The sequence below is a fragment of the Myotis daubentonii genome, chromosome 2 (genome assembly GCF_963259705.1).
Source record: "Myotis daubentonii chromosome 2, mMyoDau2.1, whole genome shotgun sequence".
Lineage (NCBI taxonomy): Eukaryota > Metazoa > Chordata > Mammalia > Chiroptera > Vespertilionidae > Myotis > Myotis daubentonii.
This window is the reverse complement of record NC_081841.1, coordinates 136,877,686-136,903,453: the sequence shown is the minus strand read 5'-3', so window position 1 is coordinate 136,903,453 and position 25,768 is coordinate 136,877,686. Positions and strand designations below refer to the sequence as shown.

At 42.1% G+C, this 25,768-nt stretch overlaps 1 protein-coding gene across 1 annotated transcript in view; it reads left to right on the top strand.

Annotated features, from left to right (window-relative positions):
• Positions 1–25,768, top strand: part of DNAJC15 (DnaJ heat shock protein family (Hsp40) member C15) — an 89,215-nt gene that overhangs the window by 60,928 nt on the left and 2,519 nt on the right. Inside the window, exon 5 of the mRNA XM_059684707.1 lies at positions 2,798–2,868. Within this exon, the coding sequence (XP_059540690.1) occupies positions 2,798–2,868 (71 nt within the window). The remainder of the gene's footprint in view (positions 1–2,797; positions 2,869–25,768) is intronic.

Genomic DNA, 25,768 nt, shown 5'->3' with positions numbered 1-25,768 from the left:
CAGTAGGGAGACATGTCAAATATATACACAAAACTAGAAAACATAACTAATATAGGAAAGAAGTGTTATAGAGCAAGACAGGGGGAAAATTGTCAATGTAGATTAGGTACAGTAAACTAAATCATATTAGAATTTTTCACAGTAACATCTTTATTATTCTTGATAGGCAGTTAAACAATGAAGTGTTCATTGCCCTGGTACAATGGTAATGATTTTTTTCTCAAAATTTGGTACTCTTTGTCTCTGTCTGGGGAGGACTCTACAAACCAAAAAGTAAGTTTGAAATAGTCTTTAAAAGACTTCTACAAATAGCCAAAAGGAATACCCATAAGTCTTCATACTAAAATACTTATTACTTATTTGTTATTTATTAACATTTTTAAAATATCCCCATCCCCAGTTTTACTGAGATACAATTGGCATATAGCATTGTTCATTATTTTACGGTGTACAACATGATTTGATCTCCTCTATAATAATAAAAGCATAATATGCTAAGTAGACCTGATGTCCTTCCCGATGTCCTTCCTTCCGGACAAAGCCACAGCACATGGGGGCTGAGGCAGAGGCAGCAGAGGCCCCTGGCTGCGGTGGTGACAGGTGTGGGCCAAGGCAGAGGTGGCCACTGTGGCCAAGGCCCTTGCACGAATTTCATGCACCGGGCCTCTGGTATATAATAAAAGCCTAATATGCTAAGTGTCCGACCATTCAACCGTTCAATCAGTCACTGTGATGCACACTGACCACCAGGGGGCAAGGTGCTCTGACTGGTAGGTTAGCTTGCTGCTGGGGCACAGCTGATTGGGACTGGGCAACACGGGCTGGACACGCCTTGGAGCCCTCCTGTGCCCCCTCCCTGGCCCCAGTCGTGCACCAGTGGGGTCCCTTGGCCTGGCTTGCACTCTCTCTCAATCCAGTACTCATCAGGGATTGTCGGAGAGTCAGTTTTGGCTCCATCCCCGCAGGCCAGGCCAAGGGACCCCACCGGTGTACGAATCCATGCGCCAGGCCTCTAGTATGTATATACTGCAAAATGAATACCACAGTAAATTTAGTTAACATCCTTCACTTCATATAGTTAGTGTTGTTTTTTTCCTTGTGATGAGAACTTTTAAGATGTACTCTCTTAGGAACTTTGAAATACATAAACAGTATTGTTAACTGGTCACCATGCTGTACATTCTATCCCTGGGACTTACTTATCTTATAACTGGAATTTGTACCATTTCATCCCTACTCCCCCACCTCTGGCTTCTACCAGTCTGTTCTCTGTTTCTGTAAGTTCAGCTTTTTTAGATTCCACAAAAATGTGAGATCGTATACAGTATTTGTCTTTTTCTGTCTAACTTGTTTCACTTAGCATAATATTCTCAGGTCCATCCCATGTTGTCCCAAATGGCAAGATTTCCTTTTTATGACTCAGTAATATTTCATTTTACATAATTAACAGAAGTGGAATTACTGGATCAAATGGTAGTTGTATGTTTAATTTTTTGAGGAACCTCCATTCCTTTTCCATAGTGGTTGTATCAATTAACATTCCCACTAACAGTGTACCAGGGGTTCCATATCTCCACATTCATGTCAACACTTGTTATTTCTTGTTTTTTAGTGATGACGTGAGGTGTGATATCTCTTGGTGGTTTTGATTTGCATTTTCCTGATGATTAGTGATGTTGAGTCATACTAATCTCTTTACTTCTATTATCTAATTTTTCCTTAAGGTAATACTGGAAAGTTGTTTTATTATTTCCTTTTTACATATGAGGAAATTATAACTTATGAGGAAATTAATAAAACAAATTATATGGCTAATGAATGGTGGAATCAGGATTTTGAAGCTATATCTGCATATTTCTATAAGTACCTGCTTTTATCCATTGCAGCATGAATTACCCATACAAATTAAATTATTTTGAGCTTAACAACAACCAACCTCTACTTTGTCAGGTACTATTATTCCCATTTGAGGCCCAGATTTTGAGTACCTTAGATAAGATCTAAGTAGCAATACCAGGATTTTGTTGTTCTTGATCTTATTTTTTTTCTTGCTTAGAAAATGTACTAATGAGAAACATTTCTAATACTAGATAAATTAGGTTTTACCAAAATAGTTTTAGGTTTATTTAACTTTAATTATTGTTTAGAGCATAGATTCTGGCAGCCAAGCTTTTCTCATAGAGTTCTCAGAAAGTTAAATAAATTTTGAGCTATGACATGTTTTGAGATGCTCTGTTGAAACATAATAATAATAAAGCTAACTATTATGGAACACCTGTTACACAGCAGGTACCATTTTAGCACTTTTTTGGCATTAACTAATCCTTACAATTGCCCTACTAGGAATATGTTTTTCCTATGTTTTACAATGAAGAAACAGAAGCACAGTGAGTTAACAAATTGACCAATGTTAACCCATTCTAAGTGGCAGTGGGATTAACATCCAGCAGTCTAGTAGCTCTGGGGTCCAAATACCTGTCTTATACACTCTATACTGACTTTTCCCCAAATAATTTGAAGCTTGTGTTTTCAAACTTACCGTATAGTCTATATTGCTTTATTTTTTAAATGGGTTGAAAATAATGACTGATACTACAAAGGACTGAAGAAAAATACGTGCAGCATTGAATCAATTATTTATTTTGGTGGTTACTGGAATTAAGCGACAGGCTGTAATTTCATATTTATCCACAAGATGGTGAAATTTTCATTAGTTTTTAATTTCTTGAAACCCATATAAATTGTTAATTTATAATTTGACACCATTTATTATAAGCACTTTAATTTCTTTTTACAGCCCATCTGCCGGCAAGGCCAAGATTAGAACGGCTCACAGGAGAATCATGATTTTGAATCACCCAGATAAAGGTAAGTAAAATTCTTACTTTTCATAATATGAGGGTCAGAATCTGCTCTGAATTCCTTTCAGTTTACTTGAACTCATTATAAATGATTTATAGTTTAAATGGAAGTTAATATGCCAATGTATTATGATGTTTCTTATAATAAACTAGAGGCCGGTGCATGGAGGTCCCTCAGCCTGGCCTGCACCCTCTCAAAATCCAGGACCCATCGAGAGCTGGTTTCAGCTCGATCCCCACAGGACAACACCCAAGCAGTGCACGAATCCATGCATTGGTCCTCTAGTATGCATATAAGCTCTTTGGTTAATCTCTTCCCACCCTCCCCCCTTTTCTCTTCCCTCTGAGATCCATTAGTCTGTTCCGTGTTTCCATGCCTGTAGTTTCAGCTCCTGTGTTGAGTGTCTCCCTCTAGTGGTGAGTGTGCATCATAGCAGTCAGCCGGTCACTTAGGCTTTTATATATATACTAGAGGCGCGGTGCACAAAAATTTGTGCACTCGGAAGGGCGGGGGGGGGGGTCCCTCAGCCAGGCCTGTGCCCTCTCGCAGTCTGAGACCCCTCGGGAGATAACGACCTGCTGGCTTAGGCCTGCTCCCAGGTGGCAGAGGGCAGGCCCAATCCCTAGGTGCAGCCCCTGGTCGGGCTCAGAGCAGGGCTGATAGGGGAGTTGGGGCGCCGCCCTCTGTCATGCACAGAGCAGGGCGGATTGGGAGGTTGCGATGCCACCCTCAGTCACGCTCAGGGCAGGGCCGATTGGGGGGTTGGGGCACTGCCCCCTGTCACACTCAAGGCAGAGTCGATGGGGAGGTTGTGGCGCCACCCCCTGTCACGCACAGAGCAGGACCAATCAGGGGGCTGGGGTGCTGCCCCCGGTCACGCACAGAGCAGGGCCCATCAGGGGGTTGAGGAGCTCCCCCCTGTCACTCATAGAGTAGGGCCGATAGGGGAGTTGGGGCACCGCCCCCTGTCACACACAGAGCAGGGTGGATCAGGGGGTTGGGGCGCCGCCCTCTATCACCCACAGAGCAGGGTTGATGGGGAGGTTATGGCTCTACCCCGTCACACACAGAGCAGGGCCGATCAGGGGGTTTGGGCGCTGCCCCCTGTCACACACAGAGCAGGGCCGATCCGGGGGTTGAGGTGCCGCACCCTGTCACACACAGAGCCGCAGGGCGATCAGGGGGTTGGGGAGCTCCCCCTATCAGGCACAGAGCATGGCTGATCAGGGGGTTGGGGAGCCTTCCCCTGTCAGAAACAGAGCAGGGCGGATAGGGAGGTTGTGGCCCCGCCCCCTGTCACACACAGAGCTGCAGGGCGATCAGGGGGTTTGGGCACTGCCCCCTGTCACACTGATCCCGGTGCCGGGAGGCCTCTCGGCTCCGCTGATCCCGGTGCTGGGAAGCATATTACCCTTTTACTATATAGGATAGAGGCCTGGTGCACGGGTGGGGGCCGGCTGGTTTGCCCTGAAGGGTGTCCTGGATCAGGGTGGGGGTCCCCACTGGGGTGCCTGGCCAGCCTGGGTGAGGGGATGATGGCTGTTTGCAGCTGGTCACACCCCCTTCAGGGTGGGGGTCCCCACTGGGGTGCCTGGCCAGGCTGGGTGAGAGGCTGAGGGCCATTTTCAGGCTGGCGGGTGACTGAAGCTCCCAACCACTCCTTTTTTTCTTTTTTTTTATTCTGGGCCAGCTTTAGCTTTGAGGCTTGGCTCCAGCATTAGGCTTCCACTGCTGAACGCAGGTTTCTAGCCTTTGATTACCTTCTGTATTTGAAACAATGTTGTGATTCTGCTGGCTGAAGCCCGACGGACTAAAGCAGGTTTCTGGGGTTTTGTTTAGCTTCTATATTTGTAACATAGTTGCTTAGAGTTGCAGCTCAGAGGCCAGCAGCGGCAGGCGGGGAACATTGGAGTCCTCCTTTACTGAAGCAAGCAAGCCTCATGTTCACTTTAAGCTGCCTGGCTGCCGGCCGCCATCTTGGCTGGCAGTTAATTTGCATATTGCCCTGATTAGCCAATGGGAAGGGTAGCGGTCATACGCTAATTAACATGTTTCTCTTTTATTAGATAGGACTAGAGGCCCGTTGCAGGAAGATTCCTGCAAGAATAGGGCTTCCAGAGGCTGGAGTGAAGCAGAGAGGGGAGAAAACCTGATGAGGCGGGTTTCGCTCCCACTCCGAGCTGCTGTGGCTGGGTTTCCCCTCCCGCTCCCAGCTGCTCCTGCTGGGTTTCCCCTCACTCTCCCAGGCGCTCCTGCTACAATTCCCCTCCCACTCTCAGCTGCTCATGCTGGGTTTCCCCTCTTATTCCCAGCCACTCCTGCTGGGTTTCCCCTCCCTCTCCCAGGCGCTCCTGCTGCATTTCCCCTCCCACTCTCAAGTGCTGTGGCGGGTTTCCCCTCCCACTCCCAGGCGCTGTGGCGGTTTTCCCCTCCCGCTCCCAAGCGCTGCCCCTTCCCCTCCAAGCCGCTGCCCCTCTGACTGGCAGCCACTGTGGCTGGGCTTGCCCTCCCACCTCCCGCCTCCCACCTCCACAGCCTTGGCTCTGATTCTGTCCTCGCTTCGCAACTGGTATATGCAAATTAACCGCCATCTTTTAGCTTCTATAATTGAAACATTGTATCTTTTGGAGCTGTTTCTTCAGGAGCTCAGAGACAGGCGGCGGCAGGCGGGAACCTTGGCTTCCTCCGTCACTGGAGCAAGCAAGCCTCATGTTCGCTTCAGCTGCCTGGCTGCCAGCAGCCATCTTGGCTAGCAGTTAAATTGCATATCTCGCTGATTAGCCAATGGGAAGGGTAGCGAAGTTATGACTAAATACCATGTTTCTCTATTATAAGATAGGATTAGAGGCCCTGTGCACAAAAATTTGTGCACTCGGGGCATGAGGGGGTTCCTCAGCCTGGCCTGTGCCCTCTCTGTCTGGGAACCCTCAGGGGATGACCACCTGCTGGCTGAGGCCCGCTCCCCGGGGGATTGGGCCTAAGATGGCAATCAGACATCCCTCTGGCAACCCGGCAGTCCTCGGGTGCCGGGAGCCGGTCCATGCTTGCTGTTTCAAGGGACCTGGCATATATGGCATACGGTTCTTAATATGTTTGCTCACCTTCTTGGCGCTGTGTTTTAACCAAGGTCACCTCTCAGAGAAAGGTTGAATCCCCAGGTAGGGATTTTCCCCTGAAGTTAGGGAGGGAATAAAACCCCTCAACTAAGTGCCAGGCGGGTAATTAATCCCTTTAACTACAAACAATCATGCTTAAACTACATAATCTTTTCTCCCTGGAATGGAGATAAGAAACGCCCTAACCTTTGTAATAGAGATTGATAGGATTGAATCAACTGGTATAAATACAGTTGTAACAAGACAGAAACACTCAGAACTTAGAACACAGAACTCATGAGACAGAAACTTAGAACACAGAACTGAGAACACAGGGCTTGGAAGACAGGACCAAGAGAGACAGAGCCTAGGCACAGAACCTACACAGAACGTTCTCTAGAGACAGAAGAACTTCGCTGGCGAGAGCATGCCGGAGGATCCTGGACAGGGACTGGCCTCGGAGCCTGGAGGTGGAGCCTGGCGAGAGAGCATGGCAGGGGATCCTGGACTGAACCTGACTGCGGAGATTGACAGGAGAGCCTGACTACAACCTGGTGACTGGACCTGCCTGGAGAACCTGGACAGAACCTGGCTGGAGATCCTAAGCAGAACCTCTCTGGAGATCCAGACCAGAACTTGGCTGGAGATCCTGGCTAGAGATCCTGGCTAGGCTGCTGATCAACTGAACACTGTCTCCGTGTCATTCCTTCTTCGCCGACTCCGTCCACACCTTTGGGGACCCCTGGACCTGCTGGGGTTGGACCCCGGCACTCGGGGGATGTCCACTTGCCAGCGGGGAGCAGGCCTAAACTGCAGTCAGACATCCTTAGCGCTGCTGAGGAGGTGGGAGAGGTTCCCACCACCACCGTTGTACTGGCTTGTGGCTGAGCAGAGCTCCCCCTGTGGAAGCGCACTGACCACCAGGGGGCAGCTCCTGCATTGAGCATCTGCCTCCTGGTGTTCAGTGTGTGTCATAGTGACCAGTTGTTCCCAGTTGTTCTGCTGTTCGGGTCAATTTGCATATTACCCTTTTATTATATAGTAGTGCCTGGCCAGCCTAGGTGAGGGGCTGAGGGCCGTTTACCGGCTGGCCACAGCCCGTTCAGGGTAGCGGGTCCTGCTGGGGTGTGTGGCCCGTCTGGGTGAGGGGCTGAGGGCGGTTTTCAGGCTGGCTAAGCTCCCCAGCGGGGATCCTCACCCTATGAGGGTGTGGCCAGCCTGGGTGAGTGGCTGATGGCTGTTTTCAGGCTGGCCACAACCCCCGGCCACCCAAGCTCCCAGTGGTGGCTGGCTGGAAGCAGGTATCTGGAATTTATTTGTCTTGTATAATTGAAACTTTGTTGCCATGAGCAGAGGCCACCTCCGGCTCAAGGCAGGCGGGAAGCTTGGCTTCCTCCATTTCCTGGGCAACCAAGCCTCTTGCTTTCTCCACCTCCGTGGCTGTCGGCTGCCATCTTGTTTTGGTTAATTTGCATATAGTCACTCTGATTGGCTGGTGGGCATGGCTTAGGGCATAGTGAAGGTATGGTCAATTAGTATCTTTGTCTTTTATTAGTGTATACTAGAGGCCGTTGCATGAAGAGATTCGTGCAATAGGCCTTCGCTTCCCCTGGCTGCCGGTACCAGTTTTCCTCCAGCAACCGGGACCCAGGCTTTCTCTCCGGAGCCTTCAGCCTTCAGTCTTCGTGGCTCCCCATGGAGCCTTCAGTCTTTGCAGCTCTGGATGGACCCTCAGTCTTCGCTCCGCCACTTTGCCCCTACGTATGCAAATTAACCGCTATCTTTGTTGGGTTAATATGCGTACTCTCCTCGTTGGCTGGTGAGCTTAGCAGAGGGATGGTTAATTTACATGTTTGTCTATTATTAGGTAAGACTAGAGGCCAGGTGCACAACATTGGTGCACTGGGGAATTGGGTAGGCATCCCAGCCTGTGCCCTTTCACAGTCCGGGAGCCCTCAGGGGATGTCTGACTGTTGGCTTAGGCCTGCTTCCCGCCAGGCTCCCGCCACTACTGCTGCGCTCGCCAGCCGTGAACCTGGCTTCTGGCTGAGCAGTGCTCCCCCTGTGATAGCACACTGACTACCAGGGGGCAGCTCCTGCGTTGAGCGTCTGCCCCCTGGTGGTCAGTGCACGTCATAGTGACTCGTCATTCCGCCGTTCAGTAGATTTCCATATTATCCTTTTATTAGATAGGATAGATGAGGCTTTAGATTGATGTTCAGTGACCCACAGAAGTAGCAGGGGTATATTCTCAGCTTTTAAGAACTTAGTTACTGATTTTTATGTCAGAATACCTCACCCCTGTTTGAAGCTGCTAGCATTTTGACTAAGAAAGAGAAAACATGAGTTGTATATTTTCTGATTATGTAAACTGATTTGTGCATCATGAATTATATTTGTTTAACCTTAAATATAAAATCACAATATTTAGAGGATGTCCTCTAAATCTCTCAATGTGATATGTCATAGATGATTCTGAATGTCTTAATTTTATTCTGGAAGGCTCTGAGGCTGAGCCATTTATTTTTAACTGACCAGGTTTTTAATGTAAATTTATCTTACAGAAGACAATTATTATAACTTTAACTACACTACAGCTGCTTGCGAGTGAAAGCCCATATGTTCATTACTGTTTCTGCTCTAAAATAACAGATGGTAGAAAGTTGCACTGTATTTCAGAAGTCAAGGTGGGGAGTTGGGGGAGAAAAGGGAAGTGTTCTTTGGATTCTTAATTTAGACTTTCAGTTTTATAATTATTTTGAAAAAAATTAAAAACAAATTTTGGATTCATACCCATCCTAACTGACACCAAAAATAAGACTTTTTATTTCCCCCAGCTTTCCCACTTAATTACTTACTATAAAAATTCTTTTTACTAAACATTATCTCCTTTGGTTTTTGTTCTTGCTTTTTTTAGTGTGAATAAACAAGGGAATAAACTTTGAAATGAGGTTTTTCTTAAAATTTCTAAACAGCTTCAACAGTTACTGAAAGATCCACTCAACTAATTAACTTTGTATTGTGGGCTTTCAGAGTAATTACCTCAGAAAGAAAAGTGGTTACGTGCCTCCTTGAAGCCTCTGTCTCCTAAATATCCTCTGTCTTTTCCAGGTTTAGTGTATGCCCTTCTTTTATTGATCGCAGTAGATCAGGCACTCGTTTTTTAGATGATTGACAGGTGATTGATTGTGCCTATTGGCAAAGAAGCAAGTTCTAAAATGTATCTAAGAGAATATGTATTTTTAGATATCTTCAGTAAAAAAAGAAAATGTTTATATATCTTATGAGTCAATAGTGTTTAAAGAATTAATAACTTGACTTATTCAGAGATTGTATACTTATCAGAGGTATTGTTGACTGTCTATAGCATGTTTACTAATATCCTCCTGTCTGTTCCTGAGTGGGTAGCAGGTGTGAGGCCTGGAAGTAGGAGGCCAGCATTTTTCTGTCTTCTGTCTTCTAGTTAGCAACAGCCTAAACACTCTCCTTAACCTCTCCAAATGTCAATTTTATTATTTACAAAACAAAGTGATTTATTTTTAAAGCCCTTTTTGATTATATGATGCATAATATCTTTATATACCTATTTAATGAAGAACCTATATCATATATTTCTATTCAGATCACATTTTTAATTTAATAAAGATTCTTTTAATCTTTTTTGGATTATTGTCCCCTATAAGAATGTACTGACACCTGTGTACACTTGCTCATATAATTGCTCATTCACCCAAAATTTTAAAGTATTTGGATTTAAGACATTTCATAAAGTTCCTAAAACTTATTCGTATACACATACTTAAGAATTTCCTCTCTAATGAAAGTATGGTGAATTAATGAATACTGGAACTACTGTAGGGAAAGAACTTGTGTATGATAGAGTTGGGAGATGATAGGTTAGGTTATAAATCTGTAAATTGTCTTGTAAGAAGGAAGGTTGTTTTATTTTGTTTTTAATGGGAAGAAGATTACCAATTTTAAATAAAAATGTCTGATTTTCCTTGGAGAGAAAGCCAGGAGTATTTGAGGAAGTATGAGACTGGCCAACTCCTTTAAAAAAAATCATTTGAAATTTTACAATTACAGTTGACATTCAATATTATATTAATTTCAGGTGGACAGCATAGTGGTTAGACATTTATATAACTTATGAAGTGATCCCCGCCCCCATGAGTTTAGTATCTACTTAGCACCATACATAGTTATTACAATATTATTGCCTATATTTCTTCTGCTGTACCTTATATCCTGTGACTATTTTATAACTGCCAATTTGCACTTCTTAGTTCCTTCATCCAGCTCCCCAGCCGCCCTCCCATTATCCAGCATTTTGTTCTTGGTATCTATGAATTTGTTTATGTTTCATTTATTTATTTTGTTCTTCAGATTCCATATATAAGTGAAATCATATGGTATTTATCTCTCTCTGTCTGACTTATTTCACTTAGCATAATATCCTCTAGTTCCACAAGAAAGTGTACTCTTAATTTTGCCTCCCCTTTTTATAATTCTTCACCATGTTTGTTTTGGCCAAATCTGAGTGTTACAGGGGTTGCAAAAAATTAAATCCTGTACCCAATGCTTCTGAAATTCATGAAATGTTCCCTCACCTCTACTCCTCCACTACCCCAAGAGATTTTCTGTTGGATTTGCTACCTGATGGTAAAATAAAGTTAGAACTTCAAATGTGTAATCAACTGTAATTTATTACACATTTCATTATCAGCATGTGCAAAGAAAGTGACACCAGAAAATTAAGTGTGAGAAATGGCCAAAAATAAATCTTATGTAACCAGTTTTAAATGAGCATTAAGATGTGTTTTGGTAGAAAAGAAAATTTTGCTATTTTAATTTAATTAGGTAAAAGGTTAATTAATGTAGGAAAAAAATTTGATCTAATGCTTTTAGACTAATATCTTTTAGATTATGCTTTTTCAATTGCTGAAAAAAGCAGTTTCTTGTTATGAAATTAGTAGTTTGATATTTATGCCCAATGACTATAGAAAGGAGGACAGACTAGGTCAGTGATGGGCGAACCTATGACACGTGTGTCAGAGGTGACATGTGAACTCATTTTTTTTGGGTTGATTTTTCTTTGTTCAATGGCATTTAAATATATTAAATAAATATCAAAAATATAAGTCTTTGTTTTACTATGGTTGCAAATATAAAAAATTTATATATGTGACACAGCCCCAGAGTTAAGTTAGGGTTTTTCAAAATGCTGACACGCCGAGCTCAAAAAGTTCGCCATCACTGGACTAGGTACATTTGAAAAACTGTAGAACCGCAGAGATATCTTAGAGGCTATGTAATCCATTCAAAGTGTAGTCCACCTATTCATGCCAGAACACACTTTGTTACCTATGTGTACCAAATTACTAGTAAAAACAAAAGCAAAAGCAAGCATTTAGAACAGCAATTTTCAACCAGTGTGCCACAAGAATTTTTAAAACATGCAATACCTGGGCTGCCATTAGCTGAGCATTTCCTTCAATACAAGCCTTTGTTTGCCAACCACTCTTGCTTGTGAGAGTGGTTCAAAACCTACAGGTGCCCTTTAAGAAAAAAAAAGAAAACTTGCAAGCATGCACTATCTGACTATTTAGTCAGGGACACTGACCTCTTTTTCCTGAAATTGTCAAATAAAAAAATGACAGTAGCTAACACAACAATAAATGTCTGGTGTGAATGCCCTGTCTTGAACTATAAATATATGTTATATAATAGAGTTGTATTTTACTGGTAGCGTGACATAATAAGGTTGCATCTTATTGGTTAATTCTTGGTACCAGAAATCCTTATATACAAGTATAGGGAGCTAATTTTTAAAAAATATATTTTTATTTATTTCAGAGAGGAAGGGAAAGGGAGACAGAGATAGAAACATCAATGATGAGAGAGAATCATTGATCGGCTACCTGCTGTACACCCCTATTGAGGATTGAGCCCGCAACCCGGCATAGGCCCTGACCTGGAATTGAACCATGATCTCCTGGTTCATAGGTTGATACTCAACCACTGAGCCATGCCGGCCCAGCCACCTAATTTTTTAAAAAGTCACTTTGCAGCAATAAAAGTAGGTAATTACTATAATTTTTTAAATCAATAAAAATTATACCTATTTGTATGGTCAGTTAGTAAAAGAATATATTTTTTAGTGTGCCCCAGAATTTTAGTAATTAGTTTGTGTGCCGTGAGATGAAAAGTTGAAAATTGCTCATTTAGAAAAACTTATAGCGATTTTACATTACCATGACATCCAAATGTGGGGTAGTTTGCATTGTGTAAAACTATTGGTCCAACACAGAGTGGAAAAAAAATTTTTAAGTGCTTTTTGACCATAGTTTGAGGCACACTGATCTAAATCAATGCTGCCTCCTAAGTCAAGATTGTTTCTGCTCTCTTACGAAAAACAGCCTGATCACTCTCCTTAAAGATTTTTAGTGATGGAGAGCTTCCTGTTTTTGCAAGGCAGCCCTCTGGTAGGCAGCTCTAACTACTAGAAAGTTCTTCCTTACATTCAGTTAATATTTGCCTGCCTGCAGCATGAGATTATCAATCTTTTTCCATGTAAGTCTCCTTTCAATGAACATACTATTCTCTTCGGTAATAGTATTTAAATCAATATTAGATTAAATATTGCGATTAAAAACAAATCAAAGTGATAATTATATTGTTGAATGGATTTTTCTGATTACTCTCCTTGTAATAAAAGAACCTAAATTTGACATGAAGCCTTGGTAATAATATATTACAATTTATTACAGTATTTTACACTTATAAGATGAATTGCAAACATTTAGAAAAAGAAAGGTGATCACCAAGAGTCAACATGAATTCAGTAAAAAGAGAGTGATGCCTAATTAGCTCAATTTTCTCTTTTGATAGATGTATTTAGACTATTATTGGTTTCAGAGGGTTCCTCTTTCCTTTCCTTTCATTTCTGTTAATTAGATTGAAGGCATTGTATTTGAGTTCATTATTTTTTTTTAATTTTTTAATTAATTTATTACATATGTGTCCTTATCCCCACATTACCCCCTATTCCCCCCACTCATGCCCTCACCCCTCCTGTTGTCCGTGTCCATTGGGTAGGCCTATATGCTTGCATATAAGTCCTTTGATTGATCTTTCCCCCTTACCCCCACCCTCCCCTACCTTCCCTCCAAGGCCCGACGGTTCGATTGATGCCTCTCCGTCTCTGGATCTGTCCTTGTTCATCAGTTTATGTTGTTCTCATTATTTTTTTATAAAAATATTATTTTAGCATGTTGCTTTTCTTAATAAATGGTGAGACCTTTAAAAGTAAAGAACATCACATTAAATTTATAACCTGTATGTCTGACATTTAGTAAACTCCCACTATAGTATATATAGTGAATAAACAAGCAAATGCTTAAAACGAAGGCATACAAATAAAATTTACAGACACAAAAGAATTGTAATAACTAATATAATTATCATTTAAAAATTTATAGACTCTTTTGATTGATATGAAACCTGAAACTATTCTTTTATTCATTTAGAAATTGTTTATTCAACTTCTACAGAGTGCCAGACATTATACTAAATCTTGGGACTTCAACTGTAAAACAAGATAACTGGATCCTTATCCTCATTGAGCATACTTTCTAAATGGGGTACAGACAAAAATCCAGTAAATCTGTTTCAAGTTGGAGTAAGTGCAGTAAAGGTTACAATGGACTGAGATATGGGAAAGAGGCAGTTTTACATAAGGTGATTTGGGGAAGGCTTCTCTGAGGAGCACTAAAGAGTTAAAAGAAGCTTGTTGTGTTGTGTTTTGAAAGTCAAGGAACTAGCATGTGTAAAGGCTTTAAGGGAGGAAAGAATTTAGTGTGCTTAAAGACTTGATAAAAAAATAGTGGGATAGGGGTATAATAGTCAAGGGAAGAAATAGCATGACATAAGGTGGTGCCCAGATTTTGAAAATGATAGGTATACTTTATGATAATGAAACACTGTAGGTTCTGTATAATATTTGAAGTTTATTCTAAGAAGTTACCATCAGTTTTTAAGCAATAGAGTGATGTAATTCAATTTAATTTTTAAGAAATCACTTTTCTTTCAACCTAGTACTGGGAATATTTCTCATTGATATATTTTCTAGATCAATAAGTAAATAGACAACTTGAACAACACTTTATTTTTTAATATATTTTATTGATTTTTTATAGAGAGGAAGGGAGAGTGATAGAGAGTTAGAAACATCGATGAGAAAGAAACATTGATCAGCTGCCTCCTGCACACCCTCCACTGGGTTTGTACCCACAACCAAGGTACATTCCCTTGACCAGAATCAAACCTGGGACCCTTCAGTCCACAGGCCGACAATCTATCCACTGAGCCAAATTGGTTAAGGCTTAAACAACACTTTAAACAAGATAAAAAAATAATAAGACTAACAACAACAGAATCCTAGTATTGCTACTTAGATCTTATTTAAGGTACTCAGATTATCTGGGCCTCAAATGGGAAAAATAGTACCTGACAAGGTACTAACTGTTGTGAAACGCAAAATAATTCAATTTGTATGGATGATTAATGCTGTGGTGGATAAAAGCAGGTGCCTTTAGAGATATTCAGAGCCCAGGTCTCAAAAAGCATAGTTATTACTCTCTTAGAAGCCAGAGACTACCAGGCGAAGAAGACCAGGCTCACCTCCTGAAGGAAGAAAGACCAAGCAGAGAGACCTAGCCATCCGAGCTGTGGTCCCAGTAGGACATCCTGGACCATCCAGCCATAGTTGACCTGACACAGCTCAGAGGAACCATCCAGCTAATTCATAGAACAGTGAGAATCAAAAAACGTTGTTTTTAGCCACAGTTTTGGGGGTAGTTTGTTATACCATAAAGGCTGATATAGAAAGTGCCATGATGATAAGTACTTTTAAGATAAGCAAAGCAGAGTAGGGGAGGGGGACAAGATAGAGATTGGCAGCTGGAGAGGAGGCAGTTATAGTGTTCATTTATAGCCATCTTAGAAATTCTCTGTAAGGAAATAATATTTGGACAGAGACTTGAGGGAGTAAGTCATGCAAAAATAAGAAAATATTTCAACAGACGAAACATCAGATGTGAAGATCTTGAAATGAGAGCATATGATGTGTTTCTACAATTATAAAATGTGTTTGAACATAGTGAGCAAGGGAGGAGTGGTAGGAAATACAATTGGAGAGGATGCCCAAGGCCAAATTATAGAGTAGCTTGCAAGCTGTACTAAGAACTTTGGCTTTAATTTTTAAGTGTTATGGAAATGATATCTAATTTACAATATTAGAAAGAATACTCTGGCAGCTACAGAGCAAATAAGGAGTCAAAAGTGGAAGCAAGCCAGAGAGAGAAAGGAAAAAAGTATCTATCTAATCTAATAAAAGACAAATAGGGTAATTAACTGTACCTCTGACATGCTTCCCATTGGCTAATCAGGGCGATATGCAAATTAACTGCCAACCAAGATGGCGGCCAGCAGCCAGGCAGCTGAAGTGAACAGGAGGCTTGCTTGCTTCAGTGATGGAGGAGGCCAAGGTTCCCAGCCTGCTGTGCCGGCCTCTGAGCTGCACTCTAAGGAACAATGTTGCTATTATAGAAGCTAAACAAACCCCAGAAACTTGCTTTCAGCCAGCCGGGCCTCAGAGCTGGAGCTGCAACAGTATTTCAATTATAGAAGCCAAACAAACCCAGATACCTGCTTTCAGCAGCCGAGGTCTCAGAGCTGGAGCCAAGCCTCAGAGCTAAAGCCGGCTCTCAGTTCCAGTGACAGCCATAGAAGGTAAATAAATCCCAGAATAAAAAAAAGAAAAGAAAAACAAGAGAGGTTGGGAGCTTCAGTCATCCGCCAGCCTGAAAACGGCCCTCAGGCCCTCACCCAGACTGGCCAGGCACCACAGTGGGGACCCCCACCCTGAAGGGGGTGTGACCAGCTGCAAACAGCCATCATCCCCTCATCCAGGCTGGCCAGGCACCCAAGCGGGACCCCCACCCTGATCCAGAACACCCTTCAGGGCAAACCAGCCGGCCCCCACCCGTGCACCAGGCCTCTAGCCTATATAGTAAAAGGGTAATATGCAAACTGACCCTAACAGCAGAAGGACTGGGAATGACTGGTCACTATGACACACACTGACCACCAGGGGGCAGATGCTCAATGCAGGAGCTGCCCTCTGGTGGTCAGGGCGCTCTCACATGGGAGGAGCTCTGCTCAGCCACAAGCCAGGCTGATGGCTGCCAGTACAGCAGTGGTGGTGGGAGCCTCTCCTGCCTCCTCAGCAGCGCTAAGGATGTCCGACTGCAGTTTAGGCCTGCTCCCCGCTGGCAAGTGGACAGCCCCCGAGGGCTGCCAGGCTGCCAGAGGGATGTCTGATTGCCATCACAGGCCCAATCCCCTGGGGAGCGGGCCTAAGCCAGCAGGTGGTCATCCCCTGAGGGGTCCCAGACTGCGAGAGGGCACAGGCTGGGCTGAGGGATCCCCCTCATGCCCCGAGTGCACAAATTTTTGTGTATCGGGACTCTAGTGTATTATAAAAGCTTAAGTGTCATCTGACTGGTAGGTATGATGCTCACTGACCACCAGGGGGCAGACACTCAATGCAGGAGATGCCATGGCACACATTGGTGGGCACCACGGACCTGGCACTGACAAACCAACCCTTGGTGTCCCCCAAATGGGACACAGGCCCCGCCACCACCCCAGAGCAACACCCCACCAAATCACAGCCAATGTTTCCAAGACCCCATGGCTCAAAATGCAGCCCACAGCCCAGCCCAGCCCAGAAATGGTCACTGTGGTTACTGGGTAATGACATCACATAGCAGTACCCGGCTTCCTCTCCCTAGTGACTAGCCTCCTTGGAGATTCTTCAGCCCAGGAATATGACTTGCTTTATATCCAGGTGCAGACATTTTACACTTTAACCAAATGTTTGAGAAGCATTTTCACATGCCTCATATCATTTGATCCTCACAGAAGTCCTGGAGTAGGTAGATAGGAGACTTGGTAGAATTCTATTGCTTTTCTTTTTATTAGCAAGACAATGGAGATTTAGAAAATTTAGAAACTTGACCTGACTGAAAAAAAGTAAGAAATGGTGGAACTTGAAAATGACTTCAGGTTTTCTCACTGCGCAGAATATAGTCAAACATGACTACAGTTAAATATTTTACCCTTTGTTCTCCCTACGTGATTTGCAATAATAATTGTGCTTCGTGTTGATATTTACTGCTGTGTTGCTGACAATTACCTGAAAGAGAGTTGGGGTGCTTCACTGGGCTAGAAAAAGTTTAGCTAAATCATCACGCAGTTCTAATTAAGCAAATTTATTCTATGTCTATAAAAGGCTAAGTTGTATTGTGCATGCTTGTTACCTATAAAGCTCTCACTGGGCAATTGTGTGTGTGTTTCGATCTGTCATTGTTGATCGTGAATTTGGTTGACTTTTCTATTATAGAGAAAGGACAAATAGCAATATTAAAATATTTTTTCTAGTTAATTGAATCCATGCACCAGCCCACTAGTGTGTTGTGTGTGTGTGTGTGTGTGTGTGTGTGTGTGTGTGTGTATACACTGAGTGGCCAGAGTATTATGACCACCTGACGTTTGTAGGCATATTAGCTATAATTTCACAACGCTATAATTTCACACTGAAGTTGCTAGAGGGCCAGACCATTATAAATAGGGAAGCAGGTTGTTTACCACAACAGTAGAAGTGATTTTTTTCTGAAGATATGGGTAAACAATGTGATTTAACAGCCTTTGAACATGGGATGAATACACACACACACACACACACACACACACACACACATACTGAGTGACCAGATTATTATGACCACCCAATCAGTACTTCGTTGGGCCACCTTTTGCCTTCATCACTGCGGCGATTCTTCTTGGCATTGACTCCACGAGATGTTGGAAGGTGATGCGAGGAATCTGACACCATACCTGATGAATAATACTGTCCAGTTCTGTGAGATTTGATGGTTGTGGAACCAGCTGCCTAATGTCTCTTTTAACTTTGTCCCACAAATGCTCAATTGGATTGAGATCCGGTGATTGTGGGGGCCACCTAAGAAGGTAAAGTCTCCCTAATGTTCTTGAAACCACTCCTGCGCAATATGAGCACTGTGGCACGGCACATTGTCTTGTTGAAAGAAGCCATCTCCATTGGGATACGCCATCAACATGATAGGCTGAACTTGATCAGCAATGATACTTAGGTATGTTGTGCTATTCAGCGTTGTTCCACACGAATTAAAGGGCCCAAGTCATGCCAGGAAAACATGACCCAAACCATAACACTGCCCCCACCAGCTTGAAGGTTTGCACTCATGCATGTGGGGTGCATGCTTTCATGCTGTTTCTGCCAAATTCTCACTATGCCATCTGCATGATGCAACTGGAAACGTGATTCATTGGACCACATGACTTTTCCAATGCTCGACTGTCCAATCCTTGTGTTCCTATGTGAATTGGAAACGTTTCATCTTGGTAACTGCAGACTGCAAAGGTGTTTGAACAGGCCTTCGACTTCCATATCCCATATGATGCAGTGTACGGCTAATTTGCCTACAAATGTCAGGTGGTCATAATAATCTGGCCTCTCAGTGTGTGAGTGTGTGTGTGTGTGTGTGTGTGTGTGTGTGTGTGTCAAAGGCTGTTAAATTGCATTGTTTACCCATATCTTCAGAAAATAATCACTTCTACTGTTGTGGTAAACAACCTGCTTCCCTATTTATAATGGTCTGGCCCTCTAGCAACTTCAGTGTGAAATTATAGCTAATTTGCCTACAAACGTCAGGTGGTCATAATAATCTGGCCACTCAGTGTATGTGTGTGTGCATGTGTGTGCGTGTGTGTGTATACATATACATATACATGTACATATACATATACATATACATATATTCTTTTTTATTTTTTTGTTTTTTATTTTTCTTCATATATACTCATTCTCTTTCTACCTCCTCTATATTGAGTTGTGGCCATTTCCCCATTCCTTCAATTCCTTGACCTTACCTTCTGGAAATAAGCTTTGCCTCTTCAGATTCATCTGGGTGTTTGTTGTTTGGGTTAGTTGTTTGTTCTTTGCATTCTTCTCTGGGTATTTGTTTTTTTGCATTTTTTGGATTAGTTGTTGGTTTTCTTGAGTTTTCTCCCCATGTACATATGTTTTTCCCCTTTCTTCTTTCTTCTTTTTCTTTTCACTCTTACATTTTTTTCCTTTTCTCAATATCATTTTTGTACTCTTGTCTCTCCCCTAATTCTCTTTTCTCTGGTGGGCACCTTTATTTGGTGTTATTCATATTGTGAATACATTTGTGTTTGGTGCCCTGTGTGTTGTGACTTATTGTATTGTATTTTGTGCCTTTAAGTCAACACAGGACAGAGAGAGCTACATAACCAGAACATGGGGAGACAAAGAAACAGCCCATACACAAAAGAAAAGGAGGAATAACTAGAAAAAGAAGTAAACAAATGAAGGCATGCAGTATGTCAGAGAAAGAATTCAGAGCAGTGGTCATAAGGACGCAGAAAAGGATGGAAGACAAATTCAACAATATGTGTAAGAACCTAGAGGAAATGAAGAAGAACCAAGAAGAAATGAAGAATGACATCACTGCAATAAAGAACAGAATAGAAAGCATCAGCAGTAGACTAGAAGAAGCGGAGGACTGCATCAGCAAGTTAGAAGACAAGGTAGGAAAAAATACCCAAGCATAGCAGCAACTGGGAAAAAAAAAATTAAAAATCAGGAGGAGAGCCTAAGGGAACTTTGGGACAACACGAAACGAAACAACATCCGAATAATAGGGGTGCCAAAAGGAGAGAAACTGAGCAAGGAATAGAAAACCTGTTTGAAGAAATAATGACAGAAAACTTCCCTGATATTGGGAAGAAAAAACTCACACAAGTCCAAGAAGCTCACAGAGTCCCAAAGAAGATGAACCCCAAAAGACACATTATAATTGAATTGGCAAACACCAACAACAAAGTAAGAATCTTAAAAGCGGCCAGAGAGAGACAGAAAGTTACCTACAAGGGATTTCCCATCAGACTATTGACTGATCTATCAACAGAAACTCATCAGAAAAGAATGGAATGAAATATAGAAAGTCATGCAAAGCAAGGGTCTGAATCCAAGAATACTGTACCCTGCAAGGCTATCAATCAAAGTTGAGGGTGAAATCAGGAGCTTCACAGAAAAAAAGGAATAAGGGAGTTTATTACAACCAAACCAGGAAATGCAAGAAATGCTACAGTGTCTGCCATAAAAAGAAGAACTAGGAAGGGAAGAAGGAACACAGGCATAAAGAATAAAAATGGTGACAAACAAATAACTATAAATTAAAATGGTTTAAATCCCCCAATCAAAAGACATAGGGTAGCTGAATGGATAAGAAAACATGACCCATTTATCTGCTGTCTACAGGAGACCCACCTCAGAACAAAGGACTCACACAAACTGATGGTGAAGGGATGGAGAAAGGTTTTTCAGTCCAATGGAAATGAAAAAGAAGCTGGGGTAGCAATACTTATATCTGACAAATTAGACCTCAAAGTCAAGGTCATAACTAGAGATAAGGAAGTGTCATAATACTAAAGGGAGCATTTCAACGAGAAGATATAACTCTGGTAAAGATATATGCACCTACTGCAGGAGCACCAAAATACATTTAAAAAAAAACTTCTGGAAGATACCAAGGGAGAGATTGACAGCAATACAGTCATAGTAGGGGACTTTAATACCCTACTAACACCACTGCACAAATCCATTAAACAAAAATTCAGCAAAGAAACATCAATACTAGATCAGATGGAGTTAATTGACATCTTCAAAACATTCCATCCAAAAGCCACAGAATATGCATTCTTCTCAAGTGCACATGGGTCATTTTCAAAGATAGACCACATATTGGGACACAGGCAAAGTCTTTTCAAATTCAAGAAGATATGAATCATATCCAGCATCTTTTCAGATCACAACGGCCTAAAATTGGAAATCAACTACAATAAAAATAATGGGAAAAATCAAGTACCTGGAGGCTAATAGCATGCCATTAAACCATTACAGGGTTACCAAAGAGTTCAAAGAAGAAATAAAAAGCATAATTGCAACAAATGGCAATGAAAACACAACAATCCAAAATCTATGGGACACAGGGAAAGCACTCCTGAGAGGGAAGTTCATAGTTCTATAGGCCTACCTTAAAAAACAAGAAAAAATGGTAATAAATTATCTAACCTCACAACTCAAAGAGTTGGAAAGAGAGCAACAAGAAAAACCCAGCATAAGCAGAAGGAAGGAAATAATAAAGATCAGAGCAGAAATAAATTACATAGAGACAAAAAAAAAATACAAAAGATCAATGAAACCATGAGCTAGTTCTTTGAAAGGATAAACAAGATTGATGAACCTCTAGCCAGGCTCACCAGGAAGCAAAGAGAGAGGACCCAAATAAACAAAATCAGAAATAAAAGAGGTGAAGTAACAACCGATCCCACAGAAATACAAAAGATTATGAAAAAATACTATGAACAACATTCTTCCAACAAAATGGATAACCTAGATGAAATGGACATAATTTTAGAAAAATACAAGCTCCCAAAACTCAATCAGGAAGAATTTGAAAACCTGAATAGGCCGATAATTACCGAAGAAATTGAAGCAGTGATCAAAAATCTTCCATCAAACCAAAGCCCAGGTCTGGACGGCTTTACAGGGGAGTTCTCCCAAGCATTCAAAGAACTAAAACCTATGATCTTTAGACTATTCTAAAAAATTCAAGAGGAAGGCACACTTCCAAGCTCTTTTTATGAAGCCAACATTACCCTAATTCCAAAATCAGATAAAGAGGCCACAAAAAAGACAACTACAGGCCAAAATCTATGATGAATGTACATGATAAAATCCTCAACAAAATTCATTCTAGCAAATCATTGTCAGTGTTACATTAGAAGGATGATACACCATGACCAAGTGGGATTTATTCCGGGGATGCAAGGATGGTACAGTATCTGATAATTAATAAATGTGACACATCACATAAACAACTTGAGAGACAAAAATCATATAACCATATCAATCAGTGCAGAAAAAGCATTTGACAAAATCCAACACCCTTTCTTGATAAAAACTCTCAGCAAAGTGGCAATAGAGGGATCATACCTCAACATAATAAAAGCCTTACATGACAAACCTACAGCCAGCATCATACTCAATGGGCAAAAACTAAACTCATTTCCCCTAAGAACGGGAACAAGACAGGAATGTCCACTTTCACCACTCCAATATAGTACTGGAAGTGCTAGCCATAGCAATCAGACAAGAACAAGAAATAAAAGGCATCCAAGTTGGAAAAGAAGTAAAATGCTCCTTGTTCGCAGGTGACATAATGATATGTATGGAAAACCCCATAGACTCCATCAAAAAGCTAATAGACCTAATAAATGTATTTGGCAATGTAGCAGCATACAAAATTAACACCCAGAAATCTATGGCCTTTTTATATACTAATACTGAACTCACAGAAAGAGAAACTAAAAAAACAATAACATTTACCATTACACCAAAAAAAAAAAATAAAATAAAATAAGATACCTAGGAGTAAACTTAACTAAGGAGGTAAAAGATCTGTACTCGGAAAACTACATGACATTGAAAAAAGAGATAGAGGAAGACATAAACAAATGGAAGAACATACCATGTTCATGGGTTGGTAGAATCAGCATCATTAAAATGTCCATACCACCCAAAGCAATCTACAGATTTAATGCAATCCCCATTACAATACCAACGGCATATTTCAAAGATCTAGAACAAACTCTTCAAAAATTCATCTGGAATAAAAAAAAAACACACAAAAACCTCGAATAACTGCAGCAATCCTGAGAAAGAAGAACATACTTGGAGGGATTACAATACCAGATATCAGGCTATACTACAAAGCCACGGTTCTCAAAACTGCCTGGTACTGGCACAAGAACAGACATATAGACCAATGGAACAGAACAGATAACCCAGAAATTGACCCAAGTCATTATGCTCAATATTTGACAAAGGAGGCAAGAGCATACAATGGAGTCAAGACAGTCTCTTCAATAAACAGTGCTGGGAAAATTGGTAAGATACATGCAAAAAAATAAAACTAGATTACCAACTTACACCATACACAAAAAAGCAAACTCAAAATGGCTAAAGGACTTGAATGTAAGACGGGAAACCATAAAAAACCTACAACACTCCATAGGCAGCAAAATAGCAGACGTATGTCGTAGCAATATCTTACCAACACAGCTCCTAGGGCAATGTAGACTAAGGAGAAAATAAACAAATGGGACTACATCAAAATAAAAAGTTTCTGCAGAGCAAAAGAACATCAACAAAACAACAAGAAAGCCCACTGCATGGGAGAACATATTTGCCAGTGATATTTCAGATAAGGGTTTAATCTCCAAAATTTACAGATAACTCATAGAACTTAACAAAAGGAAGATAACAATCCAATCAAAAAAATGGACAAAGGACCTAAATAGACACTTTTCCAAAGAGGATATACAGAAGGCCAAGAGACACATGAGAACATGTTCAAAGTCACTAATCATCTGAGAGATGCAAATCAAAACAATACGGTACCATCTCACACCTGTCAGAATGGGTATAGTCAACAAAACAACAGCTGACAAGTGCTGGCGAGGATGTGGAAAAAAAGGAACCCTCATGCACTGCTAGTGGGAATGCAGACTGGTGTAGACACTGTGGAAGACAGTATGGAATTTCCTTAAAAGTTAAAAATGGAACTCCCATTTGACCCAGTAATCCCACTTCTAGGACTATATTCCAAGAAACCAGAAACACCAATCAGAAAGGATATATGCACCCCTATGTTCATAGCAGCCTAATTTACAATAGCTAAGATTTGGAAACAACCTAAGTGTCCGTCCACCAGCAGATGAGTAGATTAAAAAACTGTGGTTCGCCAAAACCGGTTTGGCTCTGTGGATAGAGCGTCGGCCTGCGGACTGAGAGGTCCCAGGTTCGATTCCGGTCAAGGGCATGTACCTGGGTTGCGGGCACATCCCCAGTGGGAGATGTGCAGGAGGCAGCTGATCGATGTTTCTCTCTCATTGATGTTTCTAACTCTCTATCTCTCTCCCTTCCTCTCTGTAAAAAATCAATAAAATAAAAACAAACAAACAAAAAAACCAAACTGTGGTTCATCTACATGATGGAATACTATGCTGCTGTAAAAAAGAAGGAATTCTTACCATTTGCAACAGCCTGGATGGAACTGGAGAGCATTGTGCTAAGCGAAGTAAGCCAGTCAGTGAAAGATAAATATCACATGATATCACTCATATGTGGGATATAATGATCAACATATTTTGATGAACAAAAATAGGTCCAGAGACAAATGGCAGGGGTGGGGCGGGGGCAGAGAGAGAGCAACCAAAGTACTTGTATGCATGCATATTAGCATAACCAATGGACACAGGTACTGGGGCAGTGGGGGCTTGCCCAGGGTATGAATGTCTGGGGGGGTGGGGGCAGGGGGCGTCAATCAGGGAAAAAGGAGACATACGTAAAACTTTAGACAATAATTTTTTTTTATTTTTTAAATATATTTTATTGATTTTTTACAGAGAGGAAGGGAGAGAGATAGAGAGTTAGAAACATCGATGAGAGAGAAACGTCGATCAGCTGCCTCCTGCACATCTCCCACTGGGGATGTGCCCACAACCCAGGTACATGCCCTTGACCGGAATTGAACCTGGGACCTTTCAGTCCGCAGGCCGACGCTCTATCCACTGAGCCAAACTGGTTTCGGCGACAATAATAATTTTAAAAAGTATGCTATCTATTTGAGAAATTAAATCTAGTTATAAATCTATCTACAAATAAAATGTTTGGCCAGGTTAGTTTTACAAGTGAATTTTTTCAAAAAATAGAAGGAAAAGATAGTATACTTTAATTCTTTTTATGAGGATAGCATATCTTTGATAGGAAGCCCTGATGAAGAAAGTTCTCAAAAGATATACACAAAAATAAACTAAATATTAGCTTTGTATAACTCTAAAAGTTCTTTGGTGCTCCTTCCCATTGCCAGTCTGTTTCCCAATTTGGGCCACCATACATTAGCTATCTTTTGTAGCATTTCAAATAAGTGGAATTATATAGTATACTAGCAGCGCAGTGCAAAATTCATGCGCCTTGAAATGAACTATGGGCCATGAGGCTGAAGTAGGTACGGGGCAGGTCTCGGCCCATCCTCTGTACCTCTGCCCGGCCCGGCCCACCGCGGCCCCTGGCTCCCCTGTCTGCCTGCAGCCCCGCTCCTGCTGCTCCCACGCACTGAAGGCGCCAGCCGCACTCGCACCTCCTGATGGTGCGGAGCGATTGGTGCCAACGCCATCGCTGAGTGAGGGCAGCGGCTGCTGTCCTGATCGCCCCTCAGGAGAAGGGGGAGGTGGAGAAGCCCTCAGTGGCGACCAGGGCCAGCAGCTGCCGCTCCCACCCACTGATGGCACTGAGTGATCAGGGCCGGTGCCGGGCTCCAGCAGCAGGTGGGAGTGGGACAGGTACCCCCCCTTGGTCTGGTGCCCCCCTCACCTGCTCCACCATCCTGCCGCGGCCAATGCCCGCCATGCTCTGCACACGCCCGCTGGTGGTCAGCACATGTTATAGTGACTGGTTGTTCGGTTATTCTGGTTGTACCGCCTTTCTATTTGCATATTAGCCTTTTATTATATAGGATTATATAGGATACTATCTGGTGTTTAGCTTCTTTGAAAGG